The sequence below is a fragment of the Rousettus aegyptiacus genome, unplaced genomic scaffold (assembly GCF_014176215.1).
Source record: "Rousettus aegyptiacus isolate mRouAeg1 unplaced genomic scaffold, mRouAeg1.p scaffold_m13_p_12, whole genome shotgun sequence".
NCBI classification, from domain to species: domain Eukaryota; kingdom Metazoa; phylum Chordata; class Mammalia; order Chiroptera; family Pteropodidae; genus Rousettus; species Rousettus aegyptiacus.
Genome location: NW_023416287.1, coordinates 17087431 through 17114124, shown reverse-complemented (window position 1 = coordinate 17114124; position 26694 = coordinate 17087431). Strand labels below are relative to the sequence as shown.

At 47.0% G+C, this 26694-nt stretch overlaps 2 protein-coding genes across 3 annotated transcripts; one reads left to right on the top strand and one right to left on the bottom strand.

Moving 5' to 3' along the window:
- LOC107512611 (respirasome Complex Assembly Factor 1) lies at positions 1 to 7687 on the top strand. The gene is made up of 4 exons (XM_016148333.2): positions 1 to 321; positions 1780 to 1883; positions 5808 to 5937; positions 7153 to 7687. The coding sequence occupies exons 1-4, from the start codon at positions 208 to 210 to the stop codon at positions 7192 to 7194; spliced, it is 390 nt and encodes a 129-aa protein (XP_016003819.1). The 5' UTR covers positions 1 to 207; the 3' UTR covers positions 7195 to 7687.
- On the bottom strand, positions 1997 to 26575 carry SLA2 (Src like adaptor 2). Of its 2 annotated transcripts, XM_016148326.2 has the most exons (8): positions 25320 to 26575; positions 22356 to 22489; positions 19718 to 19817; positions 19292 to 19378; positions 17389 to 17492; positions 9950 to 10099; positions 9226 to 9358; positions 1997 to 8788 (listed from the first exon to the last, which is right to left on the bottom strand). In XM_016148326.2, the coding sequence occupies exons 2-8, from the start codon at positions 22444 to 22446 to the stop codon at positions 8623 to 8625; spliced, it is 831 nt and encodes a 276-aa protein (XP_016003812.2). In that variant the 5' UTR covers positions 22447 to 22489; positions 25320 to 26575; the 3' UTR covers positions 1997 to 8622. The 2 variants fall into 2 exon arrangements, with proteins under 2 accessions (XP_016003812.2, XP_016003813.2); XM_016148327.2 differs by lacking the exon at positions 9950 to 10099 and having other exon boundaries at positions 25320 to 25432.
- Positions 26576 to 26694: the final 119 nt, after the last annotated feature.

Here is a 26694-nt window from a genome sequence, read left to right as displayed (position 1 = left end):
TTGCTCCTCCCTCCGGTATTCCTGGTTTCGGCCGAGAGAGCTGAGCCGGGCTGTTTGGCCAAGTGCAGCCAGTTGCAGCGTGCTACCGAACCAGTCTGCTGAGCCTGTCACTGCCGCCCCGGGCGCCGTTACCCACCACCCCAGACCTCGACTCCTTTCGGCTCGGCCCGCGCGCCCCAGGCCCTTCCCGGGCGGCGCGACGGGAGGATGAGCGGCGGGCGGCGGAAGGAGGAGCCGTCACAGCCGCAGCTGGCCAACGGGGCCCTCAAAGTCTCTGTGTGGAGCAAGGTGCTGCGGAGCGACGCGGCCTGGGAGGACAAGGTACGCTGGGATCTGGCGGGGTGGCGAGATCGAGGAGCCGGCTGGGATTCGGGGACGGATGGACAGACCCGAGCCTGTCCGGGTCCTGGTGCGGCCAAGTATCTTTGGTGATGGGGCGGGTGGCCTAAGGGTGTCAGAGCGAACTTGGCGGACCCGAGCTCGACAGCCGGGCTCGGGGCTCACCGCAGAGTGATCTAAAGGTCAGGCCACTTGGGTCACGCGGAAAGCAGCGTGGAGAGGGCAGAGGATATGTCACCCGCGGGTAGGGCGTGTTTCTGAACAGTGAGAGAGAGCTGAATTCGACTTGACCTCCAGTAAGATCTTGAGGGATTTAACTTCTCCAAGATAACACAGCTGTTAGCACGAACTGTAACGGTAACAGACATTTGAATGCTTTCTATATCAGGTGTTCTCCGTGCATTACCTGACCTTTCAGAACAACTCTGAAGTGGGGGTACGGTGGTGCATTAAAAGGTTTAGCACACAGATGAGCTGCCAGTGCTTTATTGTTGAATGAGAAGTACCGAATACTTTAAATGTGAAAGCTGAGAGGGGTGACTGAGACCACCTTGTGTGTGTGAGAGAGAGACAGACAGAGACACAGAGACAGACACCACCAAATATTTGTGAGGAATGGTTGGGGCTTCCAGATTACCATCACAAAGAGCTTAATTTCATTTGGTCTGAAAAGAATATTATATTTGCAATCTTTTCTTTGTTTTGTTTTGTTTTTTTTTGGATTAGTAAAATGGGTTTTCCTTCCTGGAGTTCCACTAAAGTGGGGATGGTAGGTACTTCCTGAAGGTGCCCCAGCCCTGCCCAGCTCTTGCAAAACCTTTCTGATCTGCTGTGTCATTTCTTTTTTTTCCTTCTATAAGGACTAGTTTCTGCAATCTAGGGCAGCTCAGAAACCTGAGTCTACTGTGTCCTTGTATGTGAAATAGATATACTGGCATCTGCCTCCAGCACTTTTATTTCTAATCTTTTCTCTCCTTTGTCACTTACTCAGAGTTCAGTTTCCAGAAAGAGGGTGCTGAGTAGGTTGACTGTCAGCCTTTTTGCCTTAGGTTAGTCTGTTTAGGTCTCCCCAGGTCAGATAAGAGTTATCGGTGGCCATTAGCACAGACCAACTGTCACATCCATTTCATTATAAGCCATTGCATTTTTGTAGCTTCTCAAAAAAGGTAAATGATTAAAAATTTTTTTTTATTTAGAGCACAGCCCTTAGAAGTCATCACTCAAGATATCTAAATATTGGGGGTTTTTTGTTTGTTTTTGTTTTTTTTAACCACATTTTGCTATAAAAAGTGGAGATGCAAGAGCCACATACTATTGCTTTTGGGGGAAAGTCCCTGGAAGATGTGTTCAGCAGGAAGCTTTTCTGTTCCTCACCTTTTACTAGAGGCTCTCCTGCGGCACCCACTCTAGATAATGCATGCAGTCTCTTTTTTCCTACAGGATGAATTTTTAGATGTGATCTATTGGTTCCGACAGATCATCGCTGTGGTCCTAGGTGTAATTTGGGGAGTGTTACCATTGCGAGGTTTCTTGGGAATAGCAGGGTAAGTCTTGGGTATTTTGCATTTTCATATCATTTCTTTTCAAATAGAGATTTTGTTTTCCTTTTATGGAAAAGGCCATTGCTACATTGGAAGATTTTTTTTAAAAAGTATGTGTGTGGGTGTGTGTGTGTGTGTGTGTGTAATGACTAAAGCAAAATGATGGCCTCATGATGGCACTCCTGGGTCTGGTGTAGCACTCCTAGGTTCAGCAAGCCCAGGAGCCGTCTTAGGCCAGGCATGTTAACTTCCCGAAGGCTAGGCCAGTCCATTTGTTCATGGGTCCGAAGTGGTCTCAGGCAAGGAGCTGCCACATGCCTGTTGTTGGCAGGCATCATCTGGTTTTAGTCTGACCTTTGTATAGAAGTTTGGAAAGTGGAGGAGCTATTGTACTTGATGACCAGTTGTGTGCCACTATGCTGGATGTGCTGAATCTTGGTTTAAGGCAGTGAAAAAGTAGAAAGTTGGGCCCTCCTACCTTTACTGTGCTCCTGTGCCCAGTGTAAACAGTTAACACCAGCCGCTGGTCATGGCTCAGCCTAACAAGCCACTGAAAGTGAGTCCACATGCCCACCAGATTGAATTAAAAGGATGTGTGGGAGTTATCTTAAGATAGGAATTGTGGGCAAGCTATGGTGGAAGCCTATAATGTTTAATCCTTTCACGCAGGAAATACAAACTGTCACACCTATCATGGGAAATCACATTGATTTCTTTTTAGGGGCGATCACATCTCTTATTCCATCACCCTAGGGTGAAAAGAGTGAAATAGATTTCAAACTCATTTGAGTTGCTTGTTTTCTCAGAAGATATCCCATAAGGAATATCTCTCTCCTAACCAAAAAGGTTTTTGATTTATGAAAACAAAGCATTTGTACAAGGAAACTAGTAAGGGTTCATCCTCTGCCTAACTTTGGCAGAGTGGACACTTGACGAGGGATGGTTGAAGGTGATGAGACAGAGGACCTGGGGCTCACGGAGGACTTCCTAGGTTGGAGGTGGTATATAGATAATATTTTTAGAATGTTGGTCACCCATTTGAACTTCCTATAAGAGAAAAGGCAGACGAGGAAAATATCAGGGAAAGGGTTAAGGCATTCTAAGGGCAAGAGGGAGTTTCTTATCTTCTAAGGCCTCTTCTCTTGTCTAGGAGATAACACTGGTTCAGAGCCCCCTGCACCTGTCATGTCTTATAGGATTCTTAAGGAGTTCTCTGAAGCCACCCAATCTGGAATAATATAGCAAGGACTAGAGCTAGTCTAGTTTCCTTCCCACTGTGGTAGATGAGTTAAGCTGCCCAAACAGACCTGTCTTTAAAACAAACAAACAAACAAAAAACTTTATGGAAAGGTCTGGATTCAAATTCCAGCTCTGCCACTTTCAGACTACATAATTTTGGGCTCACCTCTCTGAGACTCAGTTTCTTCATCATTAAAATGAGGACAATAAAAGTATCTTCCTCATAAAATTGATGTGTGAATTAAATGAGATAATGCAAGTAAATTGTTAAATGTGCTTAGTACATCATAAGTGGTTCACTGCAATTATATGATTAGCTTTACAAAGAGTGGTAAAATATGGCTATTGAAAAAACAGAAAATGAGGTGTTCGGGGGTGAATTCACCTTGGAGTGTCTCACCCAGAGTCTTAGCGCTGCTTTCTCAGCACTGCTTCCCGGGGTTCAGTCCCACACTGTCCTGCCAGAGCCCAAACTCAAATCGCTTACTTCCTTTGGTTGGCACCTTTTCCCCTGTTCTGGGAAAGGGCCCAAGGACATTGATTTTTCCGCACACCTCTCCCCTCCATCTGTCTGACCCAGCTGCCTGGACTTGAGGGCAGAACTGCTCTGGTGCTCCGTTCTGGTGACCCTCTCCTCCCCACCTCCTGCCTTAGCTGCCCTCTGCCTTAACCCCAGCTTGGCTTCATTTTCGGTGTGGCCACTAGTTGGGACCCATTAAGGTAAAACCATTTCCTCGGGTCTCATAATTTTCCTGAGAACTGAGCGATGGCTCTGTTCTGTCTGTTGAGGTTTTGCATTATCAGAAGGGCCCTGTCCACCCCTTCCTGCCTGTCTCTGTCATAGAGCTTGGCACATGATGAGTAGGTTCTCAGTGAATGATTCCCATTGACCCTTGAAAGCTGGGCCATACATTACTGTTGTGTAGCTTTCCAGCCCTGAGATCAGAATATGTTAAGAGATCCCTATTTTTGTTAAAATTCTGATAGGAGTTTTTAGGATAGAATTTTTAAAAACCCATTTGAGAGTCAGTCTTGTTCAACCCCCAGTCTAGCATATTCATTTGTCTACACGTTTGTGTGTTGTTCTCTCCCTCATTTACAATGTAGAAGTTATGCTTATCCTTAAAGCTCTGTTTGAGCCCTCCCAGTCCTTTCTGGACCTGTCCCCCTTGACCACCAAACCTTTAAATATCTATGTTTCTGTGACCTCACTTTCTACTTAGTGTGTAACCCTTATAAAGCAGGGTTTATGTCAGCCCTTTTCTTTCTCGCTGACATTTCTTTATCTCACCTTTCCCTTGTATTTACTTCCCTGTCTCATCTCACTAAGCAGCCACTCTTACAGCCAGAAACTCTCAATGATTCGTGTCATTCTCCAGCCTCCGCTTATTAGCTGCGTCCCAGAGTGACATTTCAAAGTCTCATTACTAGTCTCTCTCTAGAGTCACTAACTCAGTCTGTCCAAAATAAAACTCTTGTCAGAGAGAGAGAGGTGCCCGGATTGTCCAGGTCCCAAGATTTCTGGCAGAAGATAAGATGTGGCCACAACATGACCAAGGGACTCTTTCATGTAAAATCCAAGAAAAACTATCTGTTCTTCCTGGTTCCCAGCTTCTGTTACTGGAACCATTGTACTCCCAGGCACTTCAAGCCTTTGGGGAATTTTCCTTCCCCATTCAGCCATTGTCTTCATCCCTGTCCTCAAATTTTATTTGTGCTCGTTTCCTGAAACAGTACGGGTCTAAACCAGTCTCTCAGCTATGGTTCCTTTTATTCAGGAGAAAGCCCACATTTTCACTACTTAGAAACTAGACTTTTTCAAGTGTGCACACTTAACTCCCCCCTATGCTGCTCAGACAGCCCCAAGATCTGCCCCCACCTTTATAGACTAATTTACATTTCTCAGCATCATTGAACTCCCCTGCCCTACACCAGCCCACACTTCATCCATTAGGAAGAACCAGTTCTCTTTGCATTTTTCCACCTCAGCCTTCAGAAAGTATATGACCTAAGACATGCAGTCCCCTGTTAGATATTGTAACTGGAAAGATCTAAAGTCTTGATCACTTTATGAAAGTTACTTTTTCATAATGATGGTACCAAGGGATCAGTAGAGCTGGGTGATACATTATTGCTCACTGCATTCTAATTCTTGCATCAGTTAAATAACACATCATGAGGGGCAAAGACCATCCTGGAGGTACTCACAAACCTCTGGTTTCAATTCTACTCTCGCTGCTGTTTTTAGCCCCTAAAAGATGGCTAGCTGAGGGCAGGAACTGTCATTTTCACCTCTGCATCAAGTGCAGTAGCAGATAGTGGACATCCAGAAATTCCATTAGGAATTATGCAGGGGCTGCTTTAGTATGCCCTTGCTTGCTCAACTAGGCCATGATGCAACAGCTTAACATATGCTTGGCCCATGGCCACCCTCTACCTCATTTGGAGCTACCTGGAGAGCCATGTCAGGTACTAGTCCTGTTTGGGGTGGCTCAGCAGCCAAAGGGGCTTGGAGAATTTACATCTGCTTTTTAGTTTATTTTTGCTTTGGCTGGGCAACTAAAAAGAGTTGTTTCTTCTTTAACCATGCAACAGTGAGTACCTTGATAGAGCTGGACTGTAGTGTAAGGAATGCCGAGTCTTCTAAGCTTACAGTTTATGTTTGGTGCTTGTCCTCCCCTACTCCAGATTCTGCCTGATCAATGCAGGGGTCCTGTACCTCTACTTCAGCAACTACCTACAGATAGATGAGGAAGAATATGGCGGCACATGGGAGCTCACTAAAGAAGGGTTTATGACATCTTTTGCCTTGTTCATGGTATGTGTAACTGATAGTTTTACAGCAAGTGTTATCATTTCATTTTACAGCAAGTATTGAGCCACTCAAGGGGAGCCTACTGATTGAGCTACACTGTCATTTGGGTACCATTTTTCAAAAGGCTCCTGAGGTTGGAGGGCATGTCTACTCTTGAGTACATTGTCCCAACAGATCTGGTGTGATATACTCTACAGTTTCCCTGTGCTGTGCAAATTCAGGGCCTGTTGTCAGCTCCTATATCTGATTCTCAACTCAGGCTGCATATTAGAAACAACTGGGAAACATTTAAAAATATTCATGGCATTATTCATAATAGTCAGAAAGTACAGTCATCAACTGATGAATGGGTAAGTAAAATGTCATATATCCGTACAGATTATTATTTGACATAAAAAGGAATGAAGAAGTACTGATATGTGCTATAATATGGATGAACCTTGACAACATCATGCTAAGTACAAGTATCCAGACAAAAGACCACATGTTGTGTGATTCCATTTTTGTGAATTGCCCAGAATAGGAAAATTCATACATACATAAAGTTAGATTAGTGGCTGCCACTGGCTGTGGGGGATGGAAAAGGGGAAATAACTGATAATAGTAACATATTTTCTCTTGAGGGTGATGAAAATATTCCAGAATCAGTTAATAGTGATATTTGCACACCAGTGTGAATATACTAAAAACCTCTAAATTACATACTTTATAGAACATAAATTACATATCAAAGTTTTTTTTAAAACTTATAGACCCTAGCCCAAACCAATACAATAAAAACCTCTGGGAGGTGGCACCTGGGCATCTACACATATATTTTTTTAAGGTCCCAGGAGATGTAATAGGCAGCCAGTTTTGAGAATCTGCTGTATTTGATATGGCACTGACAGAATGTGATGGTGGTTTTGTTTTCACATTTGTTGCTGATCCTAACACCTAGCAATACAGTCTGCTTCACCTGTATTGTTTCCACATCCATAATGCCCCTCCCTGGATTGGCAGCGGAGGCTTGTCTGGGGTCCCTTCGGGAGCACAGGTGGGCGGTCCTGGGCTCTGTTAGAGACAACTTTGTTTCAGTGAAATTTAGGTCCCCAAGCAGGTTATGCATTGGATAGTCCCTGGGAAGCCTACTGTGCACGCATCTTATCTGACACTGTTTTGTGGAATAGGGGCCTACATTGACCAGGTGACCTATGAACATTGCTTGTCTCTCTCTAGGTCATCTGGATCATATTTTACACTGCCATCCACTATGACTGATGGTGTATTCGTCCCTGTCCGGTCCAAAGGACCCTCTTAGTTACAGCGCAGAAACATGATTGTAGGGGTACCCCCAGCCACGTGGAACCTGGAAGACCATGTTTCCTGGACCAAGAATCAGTGTGTTGGGCGTCAGAGTTTTCTGCAAGAGTTGTGACCTGAAACTTTTTAAAGAACCATCCATCTTTTGGGGAAGCATTTCTGAATTGTCCATCACCAACCATTTCTTCTTGGATACCATCATGAAACACCTGTTTGCCGATTGGAGCTGTCGTTTAAGTTGAGGCACCTCTGGATCCAGATGAAACATTAAATTGTCTTCCTCACTTCTCCATCAGGTGTACAGTTTTTAAACTATCAGTGGCAATTCAAGTCTTCTGAAAACAGTATGGCAGTATGTGCGTGGTCTATAGCACAGTACAAGCAGCATCTAATAAGTTTCCATTGTAGAATATTTTCAGATACTTGAATAAATCAGATCTTTAATTGACAACCTGTTGGTGATAACTGGTAAAGCGTTTCCCACTTCACCTCTAGCCTGAGAACCTAGTAGGAACACTAGGGTTGGTGCCCTCCCATCCCCATCCCTCTCCCTGCTCCCTTAGCACCTCCAGCCAGGCCTCTTTTCCTTTATGGGTTTAGGCTGTGGCCTTGGCTTTGTGGATAGAGGGTTCACCACTTTCTGTTGCCTTCGTGCTCCTTCCCAGCACTGAGAGCCTCACATGACCTTCCTGGAGTGTGCCTAGCTCAGAAGGTGTCATTTCACATTTGGCCACAAGATGGCAAGGCCATTGTAGCTGGTAAGGCTTGGCCAAGTCCAAATGATAAGCCACAAAATGAAATAGAGATCTTAAAGCTACAACTGTCCAGGGAAGGGGCTTGATGGGGACATTTGAGGACCTAGACTGCCCAAGGTCCTTCTCTTTGTTCTGGTGCTGGGGGCGGGGGGCAGGGAGGGCGGTCTGGACAGCCCAGGTTCTGCTGCTGTGGGGAGCCATCCACAGTCCTACGTTCTGAGGTATGGTCTTATACTGAGTGAAGCTCGTACATTTTCTTTAAAGGATTTTTTTTCTCTTTGATGCCAGTGGTTGTTTCCACCTTGTGGGTGGGGCTGGTTGGCAGTGTGGGGCCGGGAGGCGGTGTTTAAATAGGACTCAGCTGGCAGAGGAAAGAGTGCTGAGAATCCCAAACTCAGGCACTGACTATATCAGACCCCAGAGAAAGGTTGGTCTCTCTTGGGGGACCTGGCCCTGCTCTCAGTTGGGCTGTACTTAAACTAGAGGTTGCAGGTTGGGCCATGGCACTGGGGCTGAGATGAAGGAGCAGAGGATACAGGCGGGACCCTGAATGTGCCCTGGGCCCCTGCCCTCCCCTCACTCAGTGTACAGCCTTGCCTTCGGGGTGCTCAGGCTGAGATGAGTTGGGATTCTAGGTGCTGTAGCCTTGGTTCCCCTTTTGGCCTCGGCTTGGAGTTTTGATATCGTCCAAGGAAACATCATCATTCAGGGTGATGTAGGAGCTGACGGCCTCCCGGATCCCCTCGCTGAGGAGAGATGCCTCTCCTGTGGCAGATACTTCAGAGAACAGGAGGGAGCTATGGAGAGGGGAAAAGAGCTCAGTCAAGGAGCTTTGCCCTCCCTGCACTCAACACACAGTTCAAGTCATTCCTGCTGAAAATGCATAGTGGCTCCCCATTCCCTGTCAGATCAAACCCCAGCTTGACTTCCCTCAGGACTGGTGCGTTCTCTGTTCAGTCCCATTTTGTCTGACCTTACTTCCATCCTGGCCACCTTGGATCCAGGCATGGCCGATGTCCACGCCTGCTTTCCTCCCTGCCAGTATCCCCTACATACCTGCTGAGCCTGGGCTGGCCTCTACGAACTCAATCAGAGCTCACTGCCCCGCCCCCTGCCCCCCTTCCCACCCCCGGTGTCCCTCAAGGTGGCAGGCTCATTCTGGGTTGTGGATTCCCAGGAGCGAGTCCTTCTAATTCTCTTTTGTTCCGCCTTCATGTCCTAGGGGTCCCCTCACCTGTCTAGTTCTTTCCAATTCAGTGGTGTTTGCTGCACAGGCACAGGTAGGGGTATGTTCTTGCCGGGAACTGGGCCAGCTCTCTGCATGACACAGGGCTCCTTGAGGAGGCAGCAGATGTCATCCGCCAGCTCTGAGGAAGAGACCTGGACCCTTGACATGGCTGACTCTTGCCTCCCCCAAAACTCCCACCCTCACCCCAAAAGATTTATACACTTGGCGGGTGTGGGCATGGTCTGAAAAGGGTGACAGGGCACGAGTCCCAGGCTGTTGGTCTTCTGGAAGCCAGGATGCAATTAAAGGTCATTCTGGGCTAGATTTCAGGAGACTTAATTTACTATGATTTTGGGTAAGTTGATGGACCTCCTTGAGCCCAGTTTCTGGCTAGGAAAGTGCTAGGAAGAAGAAAGGTAAAGAATGCTTGATCTCTGCTGTACAGTAAGGATCTACTGTCTGAACTACCCCCCAGAAAACCTCTGATCAGTTTTCCCAGTTTCCTCTTTTCCCGTTGACACTATGCCCTAGTAACTATATCCACCAGTGCTTGTTACTGAACAGGTACCAGGAAATGCTAAGAATCAACTAAATTACACAACAGCCACAGCTCTGGGAGGCCCCTCTTCTGTCCGGATATTCTTCAGTAGGCTAAGTGTCTATAGGGCACACTGTCTGCCCACCAGATCCCACATCCCAGTCTACTCATGGAGGCAGGGAAAGGCCATACCAGAGTAATGGTCCACCAGGGCCTGGAGTGAGGGGAAAGTAAGGCGTGGCGAGATGTACAGCCAGCCATTGTCAAGGCACTGGATCCTGTAGTGTCTGATCCGGTCCCAGGATGCAGGGCGGCTGAGGCGGACTGACAGGGAGTAACAGCCTAAGGAGAAAAGGGTCCAAGGTGGGATGGGAGAAGAAATGAGGGAGGTGGCCACAGAATGGCCCAGACGGAAGGGAAGTGGGCAGGGGGAGGACAAAGACTTGATCTTTTGGTCATAAATGACCAGTCATGATACACGGGCCTCCAGTAGTTTTCAGCAGGATGAATATGAGAGCCCTTGATAACTGTGAAGTGGGATTCATTCTTAAGTCAACACTTCATCAAACCCAAATGGGAAGTGAAATAATAGTGATAATCTATTATTACTATCATCTAATGATCCAAAGCTGTCTGTAGCTTTCATTAATTGAGTGCTTACTATGTGCTTTATATGATTATCTAATTCTCATAACCACCCTATGAGGCAGGTATAATTATCCCCACTTTATAGATGAGAAAACAATGTCACAGAGAACCTGGAAGAAGAGGCAGTTGACTCTGCCTCTTCAACCTTTTCCTGTGGAATGCCAATAAAAGGCAGGAGTGAATCTCAAACCACAGGCACTGCTCAGTTTTAGGAAGGATTTATTTTGAGGACATGATCTAAACATTCCCAATTAAATGGCAGAGATGTTTCAAACTGGATTTTAAAAAGTAAGACCCAACTATATGATAAACACACTTTCTATATAAAACATAGGCTAAAAGTTAAAAAATAAAATGTATTATGCAAACAGTAATCATAGGAAAGCTAGAGTGGTTATATCGATATCAGAAAAAGTAGGATTCAAGACCAAGAATATTACCAGCGATATGAGGAATATATCAAGAAGACATAAAAGTCCTGAATTTGTATGTACCCAATTATAGATTTAAAATATTTGAAGTATAATTATAATTGGAGATTTCAACATTCCTCTCTCAGTACTAGATAGGACAGAAAATCAATAGGAATAGAAGATTGAACAATACAATCAACCAGTTTTACTTAACATAGAACACTGTGCCTATAAATAACAAGCCAAGGTCAGTCTGAGGTTTTTCCCAGTATATAAAATATGTAAGGAGCCCCTGTTGGCAAATGGTGCTAGACTCTAATTATTCATAAAATCTGGACCCGCAGTTGATCATTAGGAGTTCATTTCAACAGATATATTTTTTCTAAGGGTTCAAATCAAATGAATCTTCCTTCTCAGGGCCCACACCAATCTTAGAGAGAAAAATTCAGTCTTTCCCACTAAGTATGATGTTATAGATTTTTCACAGATGCTCTATGACAGGTTGAGAGGATGTACCTTTCTGTGGTAGGCAGATTAGCCCCCACAAAGATGTCCAACAATTTTTCCATATTTCTCCAGGTGATCATGTTTTTCTCTTTTATTCTATTAATACTGTGAATTACACTGATGTTCAATTCTTAAATAAACTTGTACTCTTGGGATGAAGCCAATTCAGCCATAATGTATTATCCTTTTGATATTTGCTAGATTCAATTTGCTAACAGTTTGTTAAAGATTTTTTTGTTTATGTATATGAGGCATATTGGTCTATAGTTTTTTGTAATGTTTTTGTCTGGTTTTTATATGAAGGCAATGCTAGCCTCGTAAAATGGGTGGGGAAGAAAAAACAGAGAAAACAAAAGAAACAAAAAAGAAAAAGAAAAAAAGGTGCAGAAGTGTTCTATCCGCTTCCATTTTCTTAAAGAGTTTGTGTAAAATTGGTATTATTTCTTTAAATGTTTGATAGAATTCACCAGTGAAGCCATCTGGACTGTCATCTTTGTGGAAAGTTTGAAAGTTATGAATTCAATTTCTGTAACAGATATAGGGCTATTCAAAATTTCTATTTCTTATGTCAGTTTTGATAATTCGTGTCTTTCAAGTTCACATGGAATATTTGAGATAAGACTATAGACTGAGCCATAACAAATTTTAAAAGATTGAAATCATAAAAGGTACATTCTCTGACCACAACAGAATTAAATTATAAATTATAATAACAAAGAATCTGGACAATCCCCCAATACTTGGAAATAACCCAGGGATCGAAGACTGAATTTTTCCTTCTAAGATTGGTGTGGGCCCTGAGAAGGAAGATTCATTTAATTTGAACCCTTAGAAAAAATATATCTGTTGAAATGAACTCCTAATGATCAACTGTGGGCCCAGATTTTATGAATAATTAAGAGACTAGCACCATTTGTCAACAGGGGCTCCTTACATATGTTATATACCGAGAAAAACCTCAGACTGACCTCAGCTTCTCACACTATGTTCTGCTTGTTTAGGATGAGTCAACCACTGTAGGGGAGCTCCAGTTTTGTCTTTTGACCAATGGATTGACACCTACCCCATCCAATCAGAACTGCACAATTGAATCTTCATTTGCATCTATACCGACCAATCAAAAACTGCACAAATTTGGAAACTTCATTTGCATGAGATTGGACCAACTGGGAACCTTCTCTATAAAAGGCGGCCTCCCCTTTGTCTTGGTAGACCATACTTTGGGTTTCTACTAGAGCCTGTGTTTCCTAGTTTGTAAATGGTTTCACCTGAATAAAGTCTTTTCCTCACCTCTGGAAATTTTTGTTGACGTTGGGAATAAAGCAAAAATGTTCTCACCAGTTCACTTTTTGTACTAGAGGTCTTAGCTAGTGTAATAAGGCAAGAAAAATAAAAGGTATATGGATAGAAAAATAGTTAAACTGTATTTATAGATAATATGATCATATATGTAGAAAACCCTAAGGAATCTACAAAAAAGCTACCAGAATGAATAGGTGAGCTTAGCAAGAGTATAAGATACAAAGACAATATACTTTGCGAAGTCTGGAGTAGGGTCTCAGCTTCCTTTTCCTTGTTCTCTACCTGGTTCTGGAAGACTTTTGACTACTGTACCTTTAAGAAGAGTCTCTTCAGGATCTGTGTTGTAACCCTGATAAAGCTCTGTGGTTGGAAAAGGGCTTAATATCTGAAAATAGGTACCAGAGGCCAACCAACCCAGCTAAACTAAGTGACCAAGTTCCTACATCCTCTGCATGATTCTTGAGCCACCCCACCCTGGCCACTGTCACCACAGTTAATAGAACCAGGAAGGGTAGCTATACCGAGGATGTGGCTGGTAGGCTCAGGGATAATAAACAAGCTCTGTCAAACCCGTGTGGGGCTGTCAACCCCATTGTGGGGACAGGTCACCTACCACAGCCATCTGTGACTGGCCTATGTGCCTGGTATCCTGCTGTTCCTTCTCACTGCATGCTCTGGCCAGTCCCAAATACCTGCTGCTGTTTCTCAGTTCCAGGACATCTCCCTTTTAACCCAGACTCCCTGCGTTCAAATTGCACACAGACCAGGTACCATAAAAACCCTGATGCCCCATGCTCACTAGCTGTGTCTTTAAAGCACATTATTTGACCCCTCAGATCTGTTTCTTTATCTGTGAAAAGGATAATAATTGTCCCAGTCTAACCAGATGATCATGAGGATTCAGGTGGTGAAGTAGGTAAACCATTTAGCAGTGTCTGGCATGTAGCAAGCACCCAATAACCCTTATTAGGCCCCTGGTCCTTAGCTCATGCTGTTCCTTTTATATGGAACTCTATTCCACCAGAGTGACCCCCAGCCTTCCTTTTACAGCCCAGTGCTGCTCAGACAACTACTCCAGAACATCTACACTGCTTGGGAGAAGACTCAGCTCTAGGTTTGCCCAGGCATAGTGCTTTTGTGGTGCCAAGGGTCCTGCTGTGATCTGTCCCTAACTCTATCCTTTACCCTCCCACACACACAAACACATAACCACAGTGAGCATCTTGAGGGATGGTTCTGATTTATCCTCTTCCCATCTCAGAAAACACAGCACTGTTAATCCATTACTAAGCTCCTAACCCTGGAGTCAGCCCTGACTACTACCATTCTCTCACACCTCACATCCAGCCCAACAAAAAACCCTACTTACCATATTCAGAACATATCCAGAATCTGACCACTTCTCACCCTGACAGAGCCTGCAACAACTTCCTATGTGGCTTCCCACTTCTACCTTAGACCCTGCCAAATCTGCACAGCAGTCGAGGTATCGAGTCATGTCACTTCCCTACTCAGAACCCTCCCTATCACACTTAAATTAAATCCAAAGTCTTCACCCTGGAAAAGCTCCATCAGGTTTAGCCAGTGTCACATCTTGGCCCGTAAGGACTTCTGGGGTCAGGCACCATGTTTTCCCTGGTGTGCTGATGATGATGCCAGAAGGAGGGGTGAGGTTTACAGTGGTGTGAAAGATCAGATTAGGAGCTATGTGTGAGAGGTGGACCTAGCAGGACCCCCCTGAACTTCCTCTGCTGAGGTCTCTGAGAAGCTGAAAGCCTTGGAGATGCTGCGCCTTGGGCCCTCCACTGTGCAGCTTGAGGACAGGAATCACGAGTTAGCAGTCCTGACCAAGAGATGCTCCATAAGTGTTTCTCAACTGACAGAAGGGACAGAGGTGAGCCTCTGAGTGGCAGGAAGCAGGTCTTGCTCATCAATTTCTCTTAGAGTGTCCAACACAGAATAGACACAAGTGTGACAGCAGGCAGGCAAGTGGATGATGATGTTGGGGCCTGGCCTTAGCACTGACATCTAGAGCAGTCCTGAGACCTCCACAAAGCCTTTGAGGCCCCTTTACAGACCAAGGTTTTGGGCCTGACTTGGGCTCTGCCATGGCTCCCCCACCAGGCATAGAACACAATTAGGTATGCCAGGAACTGGGGGGAGGGCTTTCCTCCTCCTTCTCCAGGCTCTATGTAGGGTTCTTGAGAGCTCATAGGCCCCAGGCCTTCCTCCTTGGTCCATACACAGTCCTTGTTGAATTCCCTCCCAAGAGGTACATCTAGACCTTGGCCAAAGAAAAGCTGGTCTTGATATCACTCGCTTAGTCAATCAATAGTTAACTACTGTTATTTATATATGATAAGATGCATTGTGTATATGTAAAACACATTGTCTCTTATTACTTAATTCTGGGTTCCCTAGATTGGAAACATGTTTTCAAACTTGAAAGAACATAAGAACCATCTGGAGAGCTTGTGAAAGATTTCCAACCTCTGTACTCAGCAGTCTGATTCGGTATGTCTGGGGTGGGGTCCGAGAGTTTGCACTGTCAGGAAGTCCCCCCAACAATTCCTGTACATTCAAATCTGAGAACCACTGCTCTAAGACGTCACTCAGGCCCCAAGAGCTTCAGCATCAAACTTTTTTTGACCACAAACCACAGTATGAAATTTTACACTATGACCCAGGATACAAATAAAAGTTTGATGAAACATATTTTCCCCAACCCCTGTGATGCAATCCCAATTTTTTCTGCTATATTTCACTTCACTCACTGGTCCAGATCCACTAAATCAGGATTACAGGGCCCTGGGTTTCGATTCTGGCTGCACATCAGAATCACCTGGGGCGGGGGTGGGGGGCAGGGCTTTTACAGAGTCTCTGGGGGTGGGTGCAGGCATCAGTGGCTGATAAAGCTCTCCAGATGATTCCAACATGTAGTCAAGGTCTAGAGCGGTTCTTAAGGTGTGGTCCCCATCATCTACAAACTTTTTGGAGAGGTAAATTCTCACGCCTCGCCCCAGACCTACTGAGTCAGAACTGCTGGGTGTGGGGCCAGTTCATTGCTCTAACAAGTCCCCCAGGTGATACTGATGCCCACCCAGATTTGAGACCCACTGGTCTATCACCAGTGAATTAAACTGATTCCTTGGCCCACAGATGAGTCATGGCCTGCAGCTTGACAAACTGTCCAAAAAGAAGCCCCAGATGAGAGATTAGAAATTAGTACCAAGAAAACCTTTGGTTTTCCTATATAATTGACAAATCTCTTCTTTCTTTGATATCAAGAGCTACATTCTAATCTATCCTGTTTTGATGTTGGCTATGCAGAAGCTCAGAGTCAAATCTAAATTTAATCCTACTAACAATGTTGATCCTTATCTGCTTTCTCTTTTCTCAGCTATTTCCACTGTATATGCTCCTTTTTAGAAAGGGGCAGAGTGACAATAAGAGCTGGTCACTGTGTTGTTGGCGTTGAACCAGACCAGAGAAGGGGTGAAGGTGAAGAGCTGAGCCCGAAGCACTTCCTGTGGCTTTCGAAGCTCACCGGGGCCCTGGTCTGCAGCACCCCTGCCCCTACTCAGCTTCTCCATTGTGGTTTCCTGTTTGCAGCTACTACACTCGGACCAGCCCCCGCGCAAGCCTATGCGTGTGTGTGAGGGTGGGATGCTGATGCTGCATGGAAAATAGAAGGGGATAGCGAGAAGTCAACTCGGGGGGCTTCCCAAGGAAAGGAAGCAAAGGTAGGACTCGCTTGCTGGAGGGGCCCCAGAAGGGAGACTGAGTAGAAAGCAAAGGACTTGACAGCCCACCACGGTTGGCTCAAATTAGGGCAAGCACTGGAGTCTGGTCCTCATCCCTGAATATCTTCTTCCTAGTCCGCCACTGTGCTTGTAGTTCCACCAATATTGTCACATGTGGGCCTTCCTTGTTTGTCGGAAGTGAGATGAACCCTGGCTGGGTTTAAATCCCAGCTCTTCGCTTCTTAGCTGTGTCTATGCAAGCAAAACGTGTCTCTTCCCCAAGCCTCAGGGTCCTCATCTGTTAAATGGGGATAATGGAAGAGCACCACCCACAGGGTTGTTTGACGGCACTGAAAGGGCCAGCGCAGACGTGGGCACTGCCTTCCCTTCAACGTCCCTCTTTGCCCCTGCTGTAAGGGACTCAGGGCAGCAGCCCAGAGGGAGGCAGGCGCATCAGAGACAGACTTCATCAGCTTTGTGTTTTGTTTGCAAAGGCCTGGTGCCCGAGGTGAGAGAAGTCTCATATGAATGTGCAATGTGACACATCCCTACGCCTCTTCAGGCCTCTGTTTCCCTATCTGAACAGCAGAGAGAGGAAGATCGTGAGATGACTTCTAGTGGATTTGCGGCTCTGGCTGGCTGGTGACCCAAAAGCACAGAGACCTCGTCAACTTTCCGCCAAGAGATCAGGATCATGTTGTGTCTTAGGGAGGAAAGAATCATAGCCATCAGGGCAGGGAAATCCTGTGACTATTACTAGTCCCAGTTGACAAGTGTTGGCTGAGCCTGGATCCCTACTGTGGGTCATTCATACCCACTGTTAGAAATGCAGGTTATTGCTCTGTTGCTGATGAGCTCTCATGGCAGCAACACGGTGGCCAGTCAGCTAGACTGTCCACCTCCAATGCCAAGTACTCCAGCCTTTTGCACTTGGCCTCCGACCTCTACACTGAAGGCATATCACACTCGGTTCTTGGCATTCAAGGGACGAGCCCGAGGTGGGGCTGAGCTTACCCACCTCTCCTGGTCTGGCTCTCCCGGATGAGGAAGGCCCCTCCAGAGTTTCCAGGCAGCAGTAGCAGTTCCTCGGCTTTCTGCCTGCTCAGGCCCTCATACAGCCACCTAAGGGGAAGAAGCAGAGAAGGACAGGGTTAGCCTGGGGGCGGATGGGCCAAGACTCTAAAGGAACCCCTCCTCCCTCTCTGGGCCTCGAGTTCCACCTGCACCATGACAAACTGGCCTCTAATCTCCAAGGGGCCCCCAGGTTTGTCCTCCTGGTCCTGGTTCCAGGGGCCTCAGAGAACAACCTCATGGGGTCGACCCCAGTCTTTTCTGCCTGGAGACCTCCCTCACTCCCAAGAGTCCGTCCAGGGAGTACAGGAAGGTTGGGTGATCTCGGCCTCTCTCCTATCACTATCCAGTCCCCCCAGCACCCCTATGCTTTCCTCTCACATTTCCAAACCTTCGCTTTCCAGGAATTGCGCTTTTTTTTTTTTTTAATTTTAGTAAATATTTTAATTAAACATTTTAAAGTTTAACTTTGTGGCCAGAGGTATGCGGGTGAACCTTTATTCGGTGTCACTGAGATCTAACTCCCATCGAAGCTTATTTGTGGATAGAAAGGTTGGGACTCAAGACGTTCAAGACGTTCTGAAGTTTGAGAAAAAAACCAGTAGCCCTTCAACCATCAATGTGCCTCCCAAAGCACAGCTCTTTCACAGTCCTCCTCCTCGGTGCCTCTTTCCCTGCTGGGATTTCGATTACGCCGATCCTATGTTTTCCTTCCTCTTTCTACTTAATCCCTCACCTGTATATGTCCCTGAAGGACTTACCTGCAATGGGAAATTTGGGGTAATTTGGCAGGAATTTTTCGGTTTATTAGTGTATTAGCCTCCTAACTCCCTAGGGTCATGCTCTGTAGTCCCAGCAAAGCCTGTGGAAAGTGACTCGATGGAAGTGGCTATCTCCCTGCAATTCTGTGACATTCCGGTCAAAGCCAGAGTCAGGGTTGAGTTGATTTCAAGTGAATAAATTTGAGAAGCTGTGACTCGCATGGTGCCAACAGCGAACTTAGCCTAATTTTATAGTAAATAAGTCATTCCATTGACTTATGAAAATTGTCATATGTCTTATCAAAATTGAGGATGTAAACAAAGGAGGAGCAAGGGAAGGGGACTGTTGGAGGTAGTCACTGTTTCCTTGGCTTAAACTAGGTTTCACACTGTGGATGCAAAACTTCCAACCAGTAGGTCCAAGCCATCAAGAAATACATGGCAAGGTGGGCTTCGGCCGGCTTGCAGACCTCTGTGTACGCTGAGCCTGCAAGGTATCCACACGTCGCAGGATCCCTGTGTCACTTTCATCATGAGCCTCAGAACAGGAAGGTCATGCAGTGCTGGAGCTATACTTTCTCTCAGAACTGAAGAGTGGCTGTCACAGCAGTGTACGTGCACAGAGACACATTCCTGATTGCATCGTCAGGTGGATCCCACTGAAAGACAGTTCGCTTCCCCTCGCTCCTGGCATAGAGTTTGCTCTGGAGTCAGTTTCTTTTGTCGCTCACTCTTGGCAAGAGGCTGGTGCTTGGTAAGAGACCCTGTGCCCCGTGTCTGGCCCTCCCTGGGAGGCACCTCTTGGAAGGGCGGGCCCCTGATGTAGGGTGCTGCCCCCTTGTTTTCTTGCCTCATGCAGCCTGCTCCCACCTGCGAGTCCCTTTCAGCAATCTCCACCACCACATTCCTGCCCCAGGCCCCTCTTCTGGGCTCCCAAGTCTCACAGGAAGATCTGAGTTAACTATCTACTCCTCCAGAGGGCAGGGTCTGGGTGTGATTCTCTTGTCTGCAGCTTTGCTCAGTACAGGACTGGGCATAAAGGACTATACAGGAAGGTCCCCTAAGGTGGGGTCTGGGGTGGAAACTCACCCATGAGAGATTTTGGCCACCTGGACGCTGGGGATGCTGTACTCTCTGCCTGAGACCTCTGACAGCACCGTCCACCAGTCTCCGTCCCTGCAGAGAGAAAGGAGGGGGACGGAGGGCTAAGATTCACAAGGACCCTCCAGGCTGGATCCCACCTGATTCCCAGGTTTCCTTGCACCAGCTAGTCCAGGTACCTCTTGGGCAGTAGATGGCATAATTCAGGGCCCCCTGTATGGCTGACCACCCGCTGCTTCTCCCTGAAGGCATGTCAAGCCGCCTGAAATCCCACCATTAGGGCCAAGTGGGAGCTCAGCACCAAAGGCCGTCCTCTTCTCTTCTGGAGGGAGGGGCCCCTTCTCCCATCAGTGCATCTTCAGGTACCAGAGGAGGGAGCACAGCACCCTGCCCAGTGCCCCTGGAAGGACTTACTCAGAGATGATGGTCAGTGGCTCCCCCAGTCTCAGTGACAGATCTGCCTGCTCGCCTACCGGGAAACTGCCCAGGGCCACGGCTGTGGGCTTGCACCTCTCTGAATGGAGGGACAGAATAGTTGTTACCCACTTGGCCAGCTCTTCCCTAAGGCGAGAGGTCTAGTGGAGTCTGTTTTCCCACCATCATCAACCCTCCTACAGCCACACCAGACTGGTTCCATCAAGTCTTCCCAGACACATGTGGAGACCCAGGTGGAGCTCCTCAGAGACCAGGGGTCTCTCCTTCTCTGAACTGTCTGCAGCACAGGGCTCGGCCATCCCATGGTGCGGGGAAACATCCGATGCCCAAGTAAGTAATGCAAGTCTTGTGGAGGGTATCTGCTGACAAGCGTGGAACCAAGTGGCTGGGAATGGCCCCTTCCCCTCCTGGAGCCCTGGCCTTGCACCTCTAGATGCTGCTCAGCAGCATGTGCTGTCCCCTTGATTGGCCCCCTTCACCTGGCTGACTCGTCTTCATCCTTCACTCCCCAGGTGAAATGCCCCTTCCTTTGGGGCATTGAACCCCTTAGCAAACACTCTGGGTCAGAGTCCCTTAAAACACACTGTTGCCACAATCAAACACGATTGTTATTGATTATTGGTTAAGCACCTGTCTCTGGGACTTGACTGTCACTGAGGGCCAGGACTGTGTCTATCTTGTTCATTGCTGTGAACCCTGGTCCTGCACAAGGCCTGGCACCTGGTAGAGCCTTAGATTTTGGGTGGATGCAAGGCTGATGGACACAAAAGACTCATGGAAGGGTTTGCCAAAAACCTATGCTTCTACTGGAACCAGAGGTAGACCTACCGAGAGGCTAGTCCTTCCCTGGGAGACCCTGGCAGAGTGGGGACCACAGTTCCCCTCAGGCCCTGTGAGTAGGGAGGCCCCAGGACACCTGCTGTGGGGAGGAGTCACGTTCCTCAGCAGCCCAGGCATGACTCAGAACAGCCTAGATTCAGAGGAAATGAGGTGGAGGTCTGTGTGGTTTCCAGGTCTCTTCCTCCTGGGCCTGCTGGGCCCCAGGCTTTCTGCTCCGATTTAGAGGCTAAAAGAGGGCAGCTGCCTCCCCAGCAGGAGTCCTAGACCTTGATACCTGTGGGGCTAGGAGAGGCTGATGTAAGGGAGATAAGGATATGGGGGCCGGGGCTGAGGAGTGGAAAGGAAGCCCCAGCCATTGCAGGCGATTATTCAGATTAGGGACAGCTCCTGGCCAAACGCTGATATGCAGTCATTTGGCTTTGCAGTCTCCTCGTTCTGTTTAAGTGTTTATGTCCTTCCTCCTAAAAGTGCTGCTTGGTTTAGAGTAGCCTTGTTATCTGTGATGGTTAATTTTATGTCTCAAAGTGACCAGATATCTGGTCAATTGCCAATCTAAATGTTGCTGTGAAGGTCTTTTTTAGATGAGATTAACGTTTAAATCAGTAGACTTTGAACAAAACAGATTACCTTCTGTGATGGGGGTGGGCCTCTTTCAGTGCAGAAAGAGAAATGGACTGAGGTCCTATGAGAAAGAGGGAATTCTGCCTCCAGACTCAGCTGTGGAATTCTGTAGAATCAATCCCTTCCTGGCTCTCTAGCCGGCAGGCCAGCCTACCCTGCAGATTTCAGACTTACCAGCCCCCACAATTATGTGAGTCAACTCTTAAAATAAATTCTTAAAATAAATTCTCTGTAAACGTGCGCACGCACACACACACACACACACACACACACACACACACACACACACACACTCTTGGTTCTGTGGTTCTGTTTCTTTGGAGAACTCTGACCAATACATTATCAAAACCTCAAATCAGGATGTAATTTGAGAAAAGATTTTTGTGGCTATTTTGGGGAACAAGAAACAAACTAGTTTTGAGATCAAAATATTAGAACTTATTTTGATTGTCTCATTGTCCTAAAAAGTAGAATTTTTAGTTAGGACTATTTTAGAAAATCAGTTATAGATTCAGTATGTGCATTGCATGTGCCAATTTTTTCCAACTGCCATAGCTCTAATTTTGCTTCAAGTGTTTCACAGCACCTCTCAGGATAAGAAGCAAGATTCTGGAGCATCAGAATCTAGTAGAACTTCTTGTAATAATGGAAATGTTCTATAATTGTCCTGTTCAATTAAGGTAGCCACTGGCTTTGAGCACTTGAAATGTGGCTAGTGTGACTGAGGAGCTGAATATTTAATTTCGTTTAAATGAATTTGTTTAAATATAAATAGCTGCATGTGACTGAGCTATTGTAATAGACATTTCAGCTATGGGGAGGTACAGGAGTGGGGTTGATCTTAGAGTTTCCAGCTCAGTCTCCAAATAAACTGGTTGAGGAGGAGGGAAGCCTTGGGAGACACCTGAAGGACCATCATACCTGGAGGACCATCATGCCTGTCACTGATTAGAACCTGTCACTCTCACATTTTCTATTTTACCTGGTCGTTTAATGTTATGGCTAAAATGTAAGCTCCACAAAAGCAGGGCCCTGCCTGCATGGTTCACCAGGGAGGGCCTGGGATACAGCAGGCGCCTGGTGACACTTGAAGTTGTGTTGGAGTGGCTGGTTAAAAAAGACCTGTGGCCTGGCTGTCCCAGACCTCATAGCCTACCTGCTTGCAGGGGCACAGGGCCCTGGCCTTGGACAGAGGGGCTTGAGCTTGGGCTTGGCAGGGTTTTCCTTCTGCTGGGCTGACTTCCCATTGTTCCTCAGCAGAACTTGCAGAAGCACCTCATCAAGAGAAATCTGAAAGAGATGCTATGATGGGGAAAAAGCTGTGGTTTAAGGCCTAGTCCCCAAACGCCTTCCCACCCTGGCTCAGCCCTGCTGACCTCCATGTTGAGGCATACAAATGATCTCCCTCCCCTCATGACCAGGCTCCGGCCCCTCTTCCAGACCCTGAAGGCTCTCTGCAAACTGCACCTGTTTTCTCTGCATCGCTTCTCTGCACTGCCATAACCATGCTCAGTTCTGTTTCTGGGCCTTTGTGTGTACGGTGGACCCTCCTATTGGCTGGAACACCCCTTTTCCCCTTCAGGCCCGTCTCAATCCTATCCTTCCCGAGCAAGCTTTCCTGAATCCCCAAGCCCTCGCTGATCATTCCGATGGCCTTCTCAGAGCCATTCCTGACCTGAGATCGCATTCTGCCACTGGGTGACAGGGGACAATGACCAGAGTTCACTCTGGGCACACCAGGACCCATGACTAGAGGTGGACAAGAGGGATCTGAGGGGGCTCGGGAGCTGGTGTCACAAGCAGCTAAGGCGACACTGAGCATACTGTATCGGTGTCAGAGGGCAAAGTAAAACGACTGGAAGACTCTGTGACATAGTGATGACTTGCAAGGCTTTGGAGGATTGGCTGTAGAGCCACTTCCCTCTTTTTGCCTCCATTTCCTCATCTGAAAAATGGGGATAACAATACCCGACATGTGAGTCTCAGAGATAACGCATGCGGAAAGCCTGGCCAGGGCCTGCTTTTCTCTTATCATGCCCCGTCACTTCCCAGAGGCTGCCCCTGGGAGCCTTGCCTTTCCTCTCCCTTGGCTCCCTGTCGTGTTCCTTTCCATTCCAATTATTCATTTATTAAAGCTTTTACTCGTTCAATCTGTTACTTGTTATTCCATAGCTCAATGAGTACAGGGTCTCTTTGTGCCCGTTTCTTAAGCATTTCATGACGTATTTGGCCCATAGAAGGCACTCAATACATATTAACTAAATGGATGAAATTATTAGCTCTTTGGGTCTTATCCTTAGAATAATTTAGATTCCCTGGTTTCCAGGGTAATGCTGATTTTTCCCAACACAATTTTAAAATATTTCGGGGAAGTGGTTCGATTCTTTCAGAGGGTTTCATTCTTTTCAGTAGACTTAAGGCATAATGACACGAGTTTGGTGACATGGCACACTCCATGCTGGCCTTTGAACCCTTCGCCACACCTGGGTGAGGATGGGTCTGTCACGATCATGGAGTGACGTCCACAGCCTCACAGCCTATCCTGCCTGAGGAATGAAGAGCCTGCCTTAGAGGAGGGAAGGACTATGCGAGGGGCTTATGCTCTATTCTGCAGTCCCGAGTCACTGACGTGGGCATGACGATGCTTGTTTGTTGCTGCCTCCCGTGGGCAGTTCCAGTATTCATGGGACAGGGGCTCCTGAACACAAAACCCACCTTTAGGAAATGGCTCCTGACAGCCACTTCCTGTTCAGACTTTGGGATCTCGAAGCGTTGGCAGACTGAGATCGGTGCTCTCTGCCTCCACAGGTCTGATTCTCTCACTGACAGGGCGCCCAATTCAGGTCATGTTTTGACACTTAGGCTGCTCCCCAGCCTTTCTTTTCCCCATGGGTATGAAGTACAGGCCCTATGCTTAACTGTGCAGATATCCAAAAAATCCCAGGGAAGATCTTTCCTGGGTAGCATGAATAATTCAGAACAACCTGGAGCTGTGTGACCTTAGGAAAAGCATGAAACCTTTCTGAGTCTCATCTGGAAATCAGGGATGATATCAAGTCTATGGGGCTTTAGTGTGTGGAGGGGGTGTCGCAGAGCCTGGCACAGAGTGGGTGCTCAGTAAAGGTTTCCTTTCCCCCCTTCAGCAAGATAAAGTCACCACAATCACCAACTGCACTAAACCTAGAAACTTCTTCACGTAGCAGGTGGAGCTGGGGGATGGGCCCGAAAGAGGTAAAACTGTACTCAGGCTGGAAGCCCCCAGCACTCTCTGCTGGCTCCCTTCACCTGGTCTGGTCAGGAAGCCACCTGGAGGGCAAAATTAAGACCATGGGGTGGGCAGGCCCTAGGATGAGGAGGTATTGGCCAAAACTTTTTAGAGAACCTAATCATTACACAAGTATTTAAACAATTTACTATGTGTTAGGCACTTTCTAGGGGACCTGGGCCAGTGGGTGGAAGAGTTAGTAAAAGGCAGCTAAAATCAGTACACTGCCCACAACTGTATTTTGATCATCTCGGTTGATTCTTTGAAGGTTGGCAAAGTTTGAATCCCATTTCAGATACAAGAACCAGGGCCCAGAGAGGGCGACCTCGTGCTCACCGTTATATAGTTGGTTGTAGAGCTGAGTCTACAATCCACGTTTTTGTGTTTCGAAAGAATTTCTCAGCAGTGAAATAAGAGTAATGAATTTAGATTGAGCTAAAAGGTGACCTCCCTCTTCAGCTAAGAAATATCACCCTTTTGAGAGGAACTCATGGACTCTAGAGCTGAAAGTGTTTAAGAGATTATAATCCAGACTCCTCTCATTCACTGGTGTTGGAAGGCTAGGGACCTGGGAATGTCCAAAGTCACATAGCAACTTGGTAACTGAGACGGGACCAGACCAGGCATGCAGACAAGCAGGAGGGAACAATATAATTCTCCAGGACAGTCAAAGGTGGAGAGCGGAGGCCTCGGTTCCTTCAGGGACATTCACAAATCACCCCTCTTACAGCCTTAGCAGAACCACTCCCTTTTCTCCGTGAGCTTGTTTTCCAACCTTGAAGCCCACTTCTAGTCTCTGAGGGGACCATCCTTCCCCACAATTCCAAACCAAAAAACAAAAGCAAGCATACTTACTGGTTTCCTGTCATCAGAGGCTTGGGGTGGGGGCTCAGCTAAGAGGCATGCTTTGGCTGAAGATGTTAGGGCTTTGAGGGGCCCATCTGGAAGTCTGCCAACATCCTTAGTTCTAGGACATCCAGGACCCTCTCGACCTGGGAGAATCTTCAGCGAGAGGCTCTCAGTATCGCTTTGGGTAGCTCCACATCTGTCTGTGGTCAGCAGTTTGTACACTTGGGATGGGACAAGAATCCCTTGCTCCTTAGAGACCCCTGACTGGGCGGTCCTCCCAAGCACAGCTGGGTCTGGGAAGATGGCTCAGAGTTTTGTGAGCAGTCATAGGGTCCGTGGAGCTCCCGGCTCACATCTGCAGGCTCTGTGGTTCTCACAACCACCCATTTCCTCTGACGGCATCACAGACCATCGAGGAGCTACCTTCCTCAAGTTCCTGTTTCTGAGGAAGAAGTGGCTGCCTTGTCATGATCCTTGAGGGAGAGGTTTCTCTCTGGCTTTACGGCTTGGTCTTGCCCAAGGAACACAAAACCTTGGTAAAATTTAGCAGGAGTTTTCCATGCTTACCTGATCATAATAATCAGGTGAGGGGCTTGTTAGTATGATTCCTAGGATCCTCCCACATCTGAACCCAAGAGGAGCAGCCTGGGAACCTGAATTTTAAACACTCCAAGTGATCCCTTTGACTGGCAAGTCTGGGAAGCACTGCCTTGGAGTGCTGTCTCCCAACCTTTACTGTGCATAGGAAACATCCAGGGATCTTGTTACACAACAGGGTCAGGTTCAGTGGGTCTGGGGCAGGGGTTCAAGATTCTGCATTGCTAACTACTTCCAGGTGATACCTATGTCGCTGGTCTGGGAATCACACTTTGAAAGACCTGTGGACAGCGGTTTTCCAAGTACGATCCCTAGGCTAGTAGCCTCAGAATCATCCAGGATGGCACCAGCAAATTCCCTGGTCCCATCTTAGATTTACTGAATCAGAAACTCCGTGGGTGGGTTCAACAAGCCCTCCAGGTGATTCTGATGCACACCCCTAGCTTGGGAATCACTGAGCCACGATAAAGCAGCTCTGATAGAACTGCCTTTGGTTTTGGTATTAACCTCAGTCATTGAAACTTAAAAAAAATCTCCAGCTCATTAAACTCTGCATAACCACACCCATTTGCTTTTCTGTTACAGGGGTCCCCAACCCTCGGGGCTGTGGACCAGTAACTAATGGTCCATGGCCTGTTAGGAACCTGTTAGGACCTGGCTGAACAGCAGGAGGTGAGTGGCAGGCTAGCAAGCAAAGCTTCATGTGTATTTGCAGCCGCTCCCCAGTGCTAGCTAGCATCACCGCCTCAGCTCCACCTCAGATCATTAGGCATTAGATTCTCAT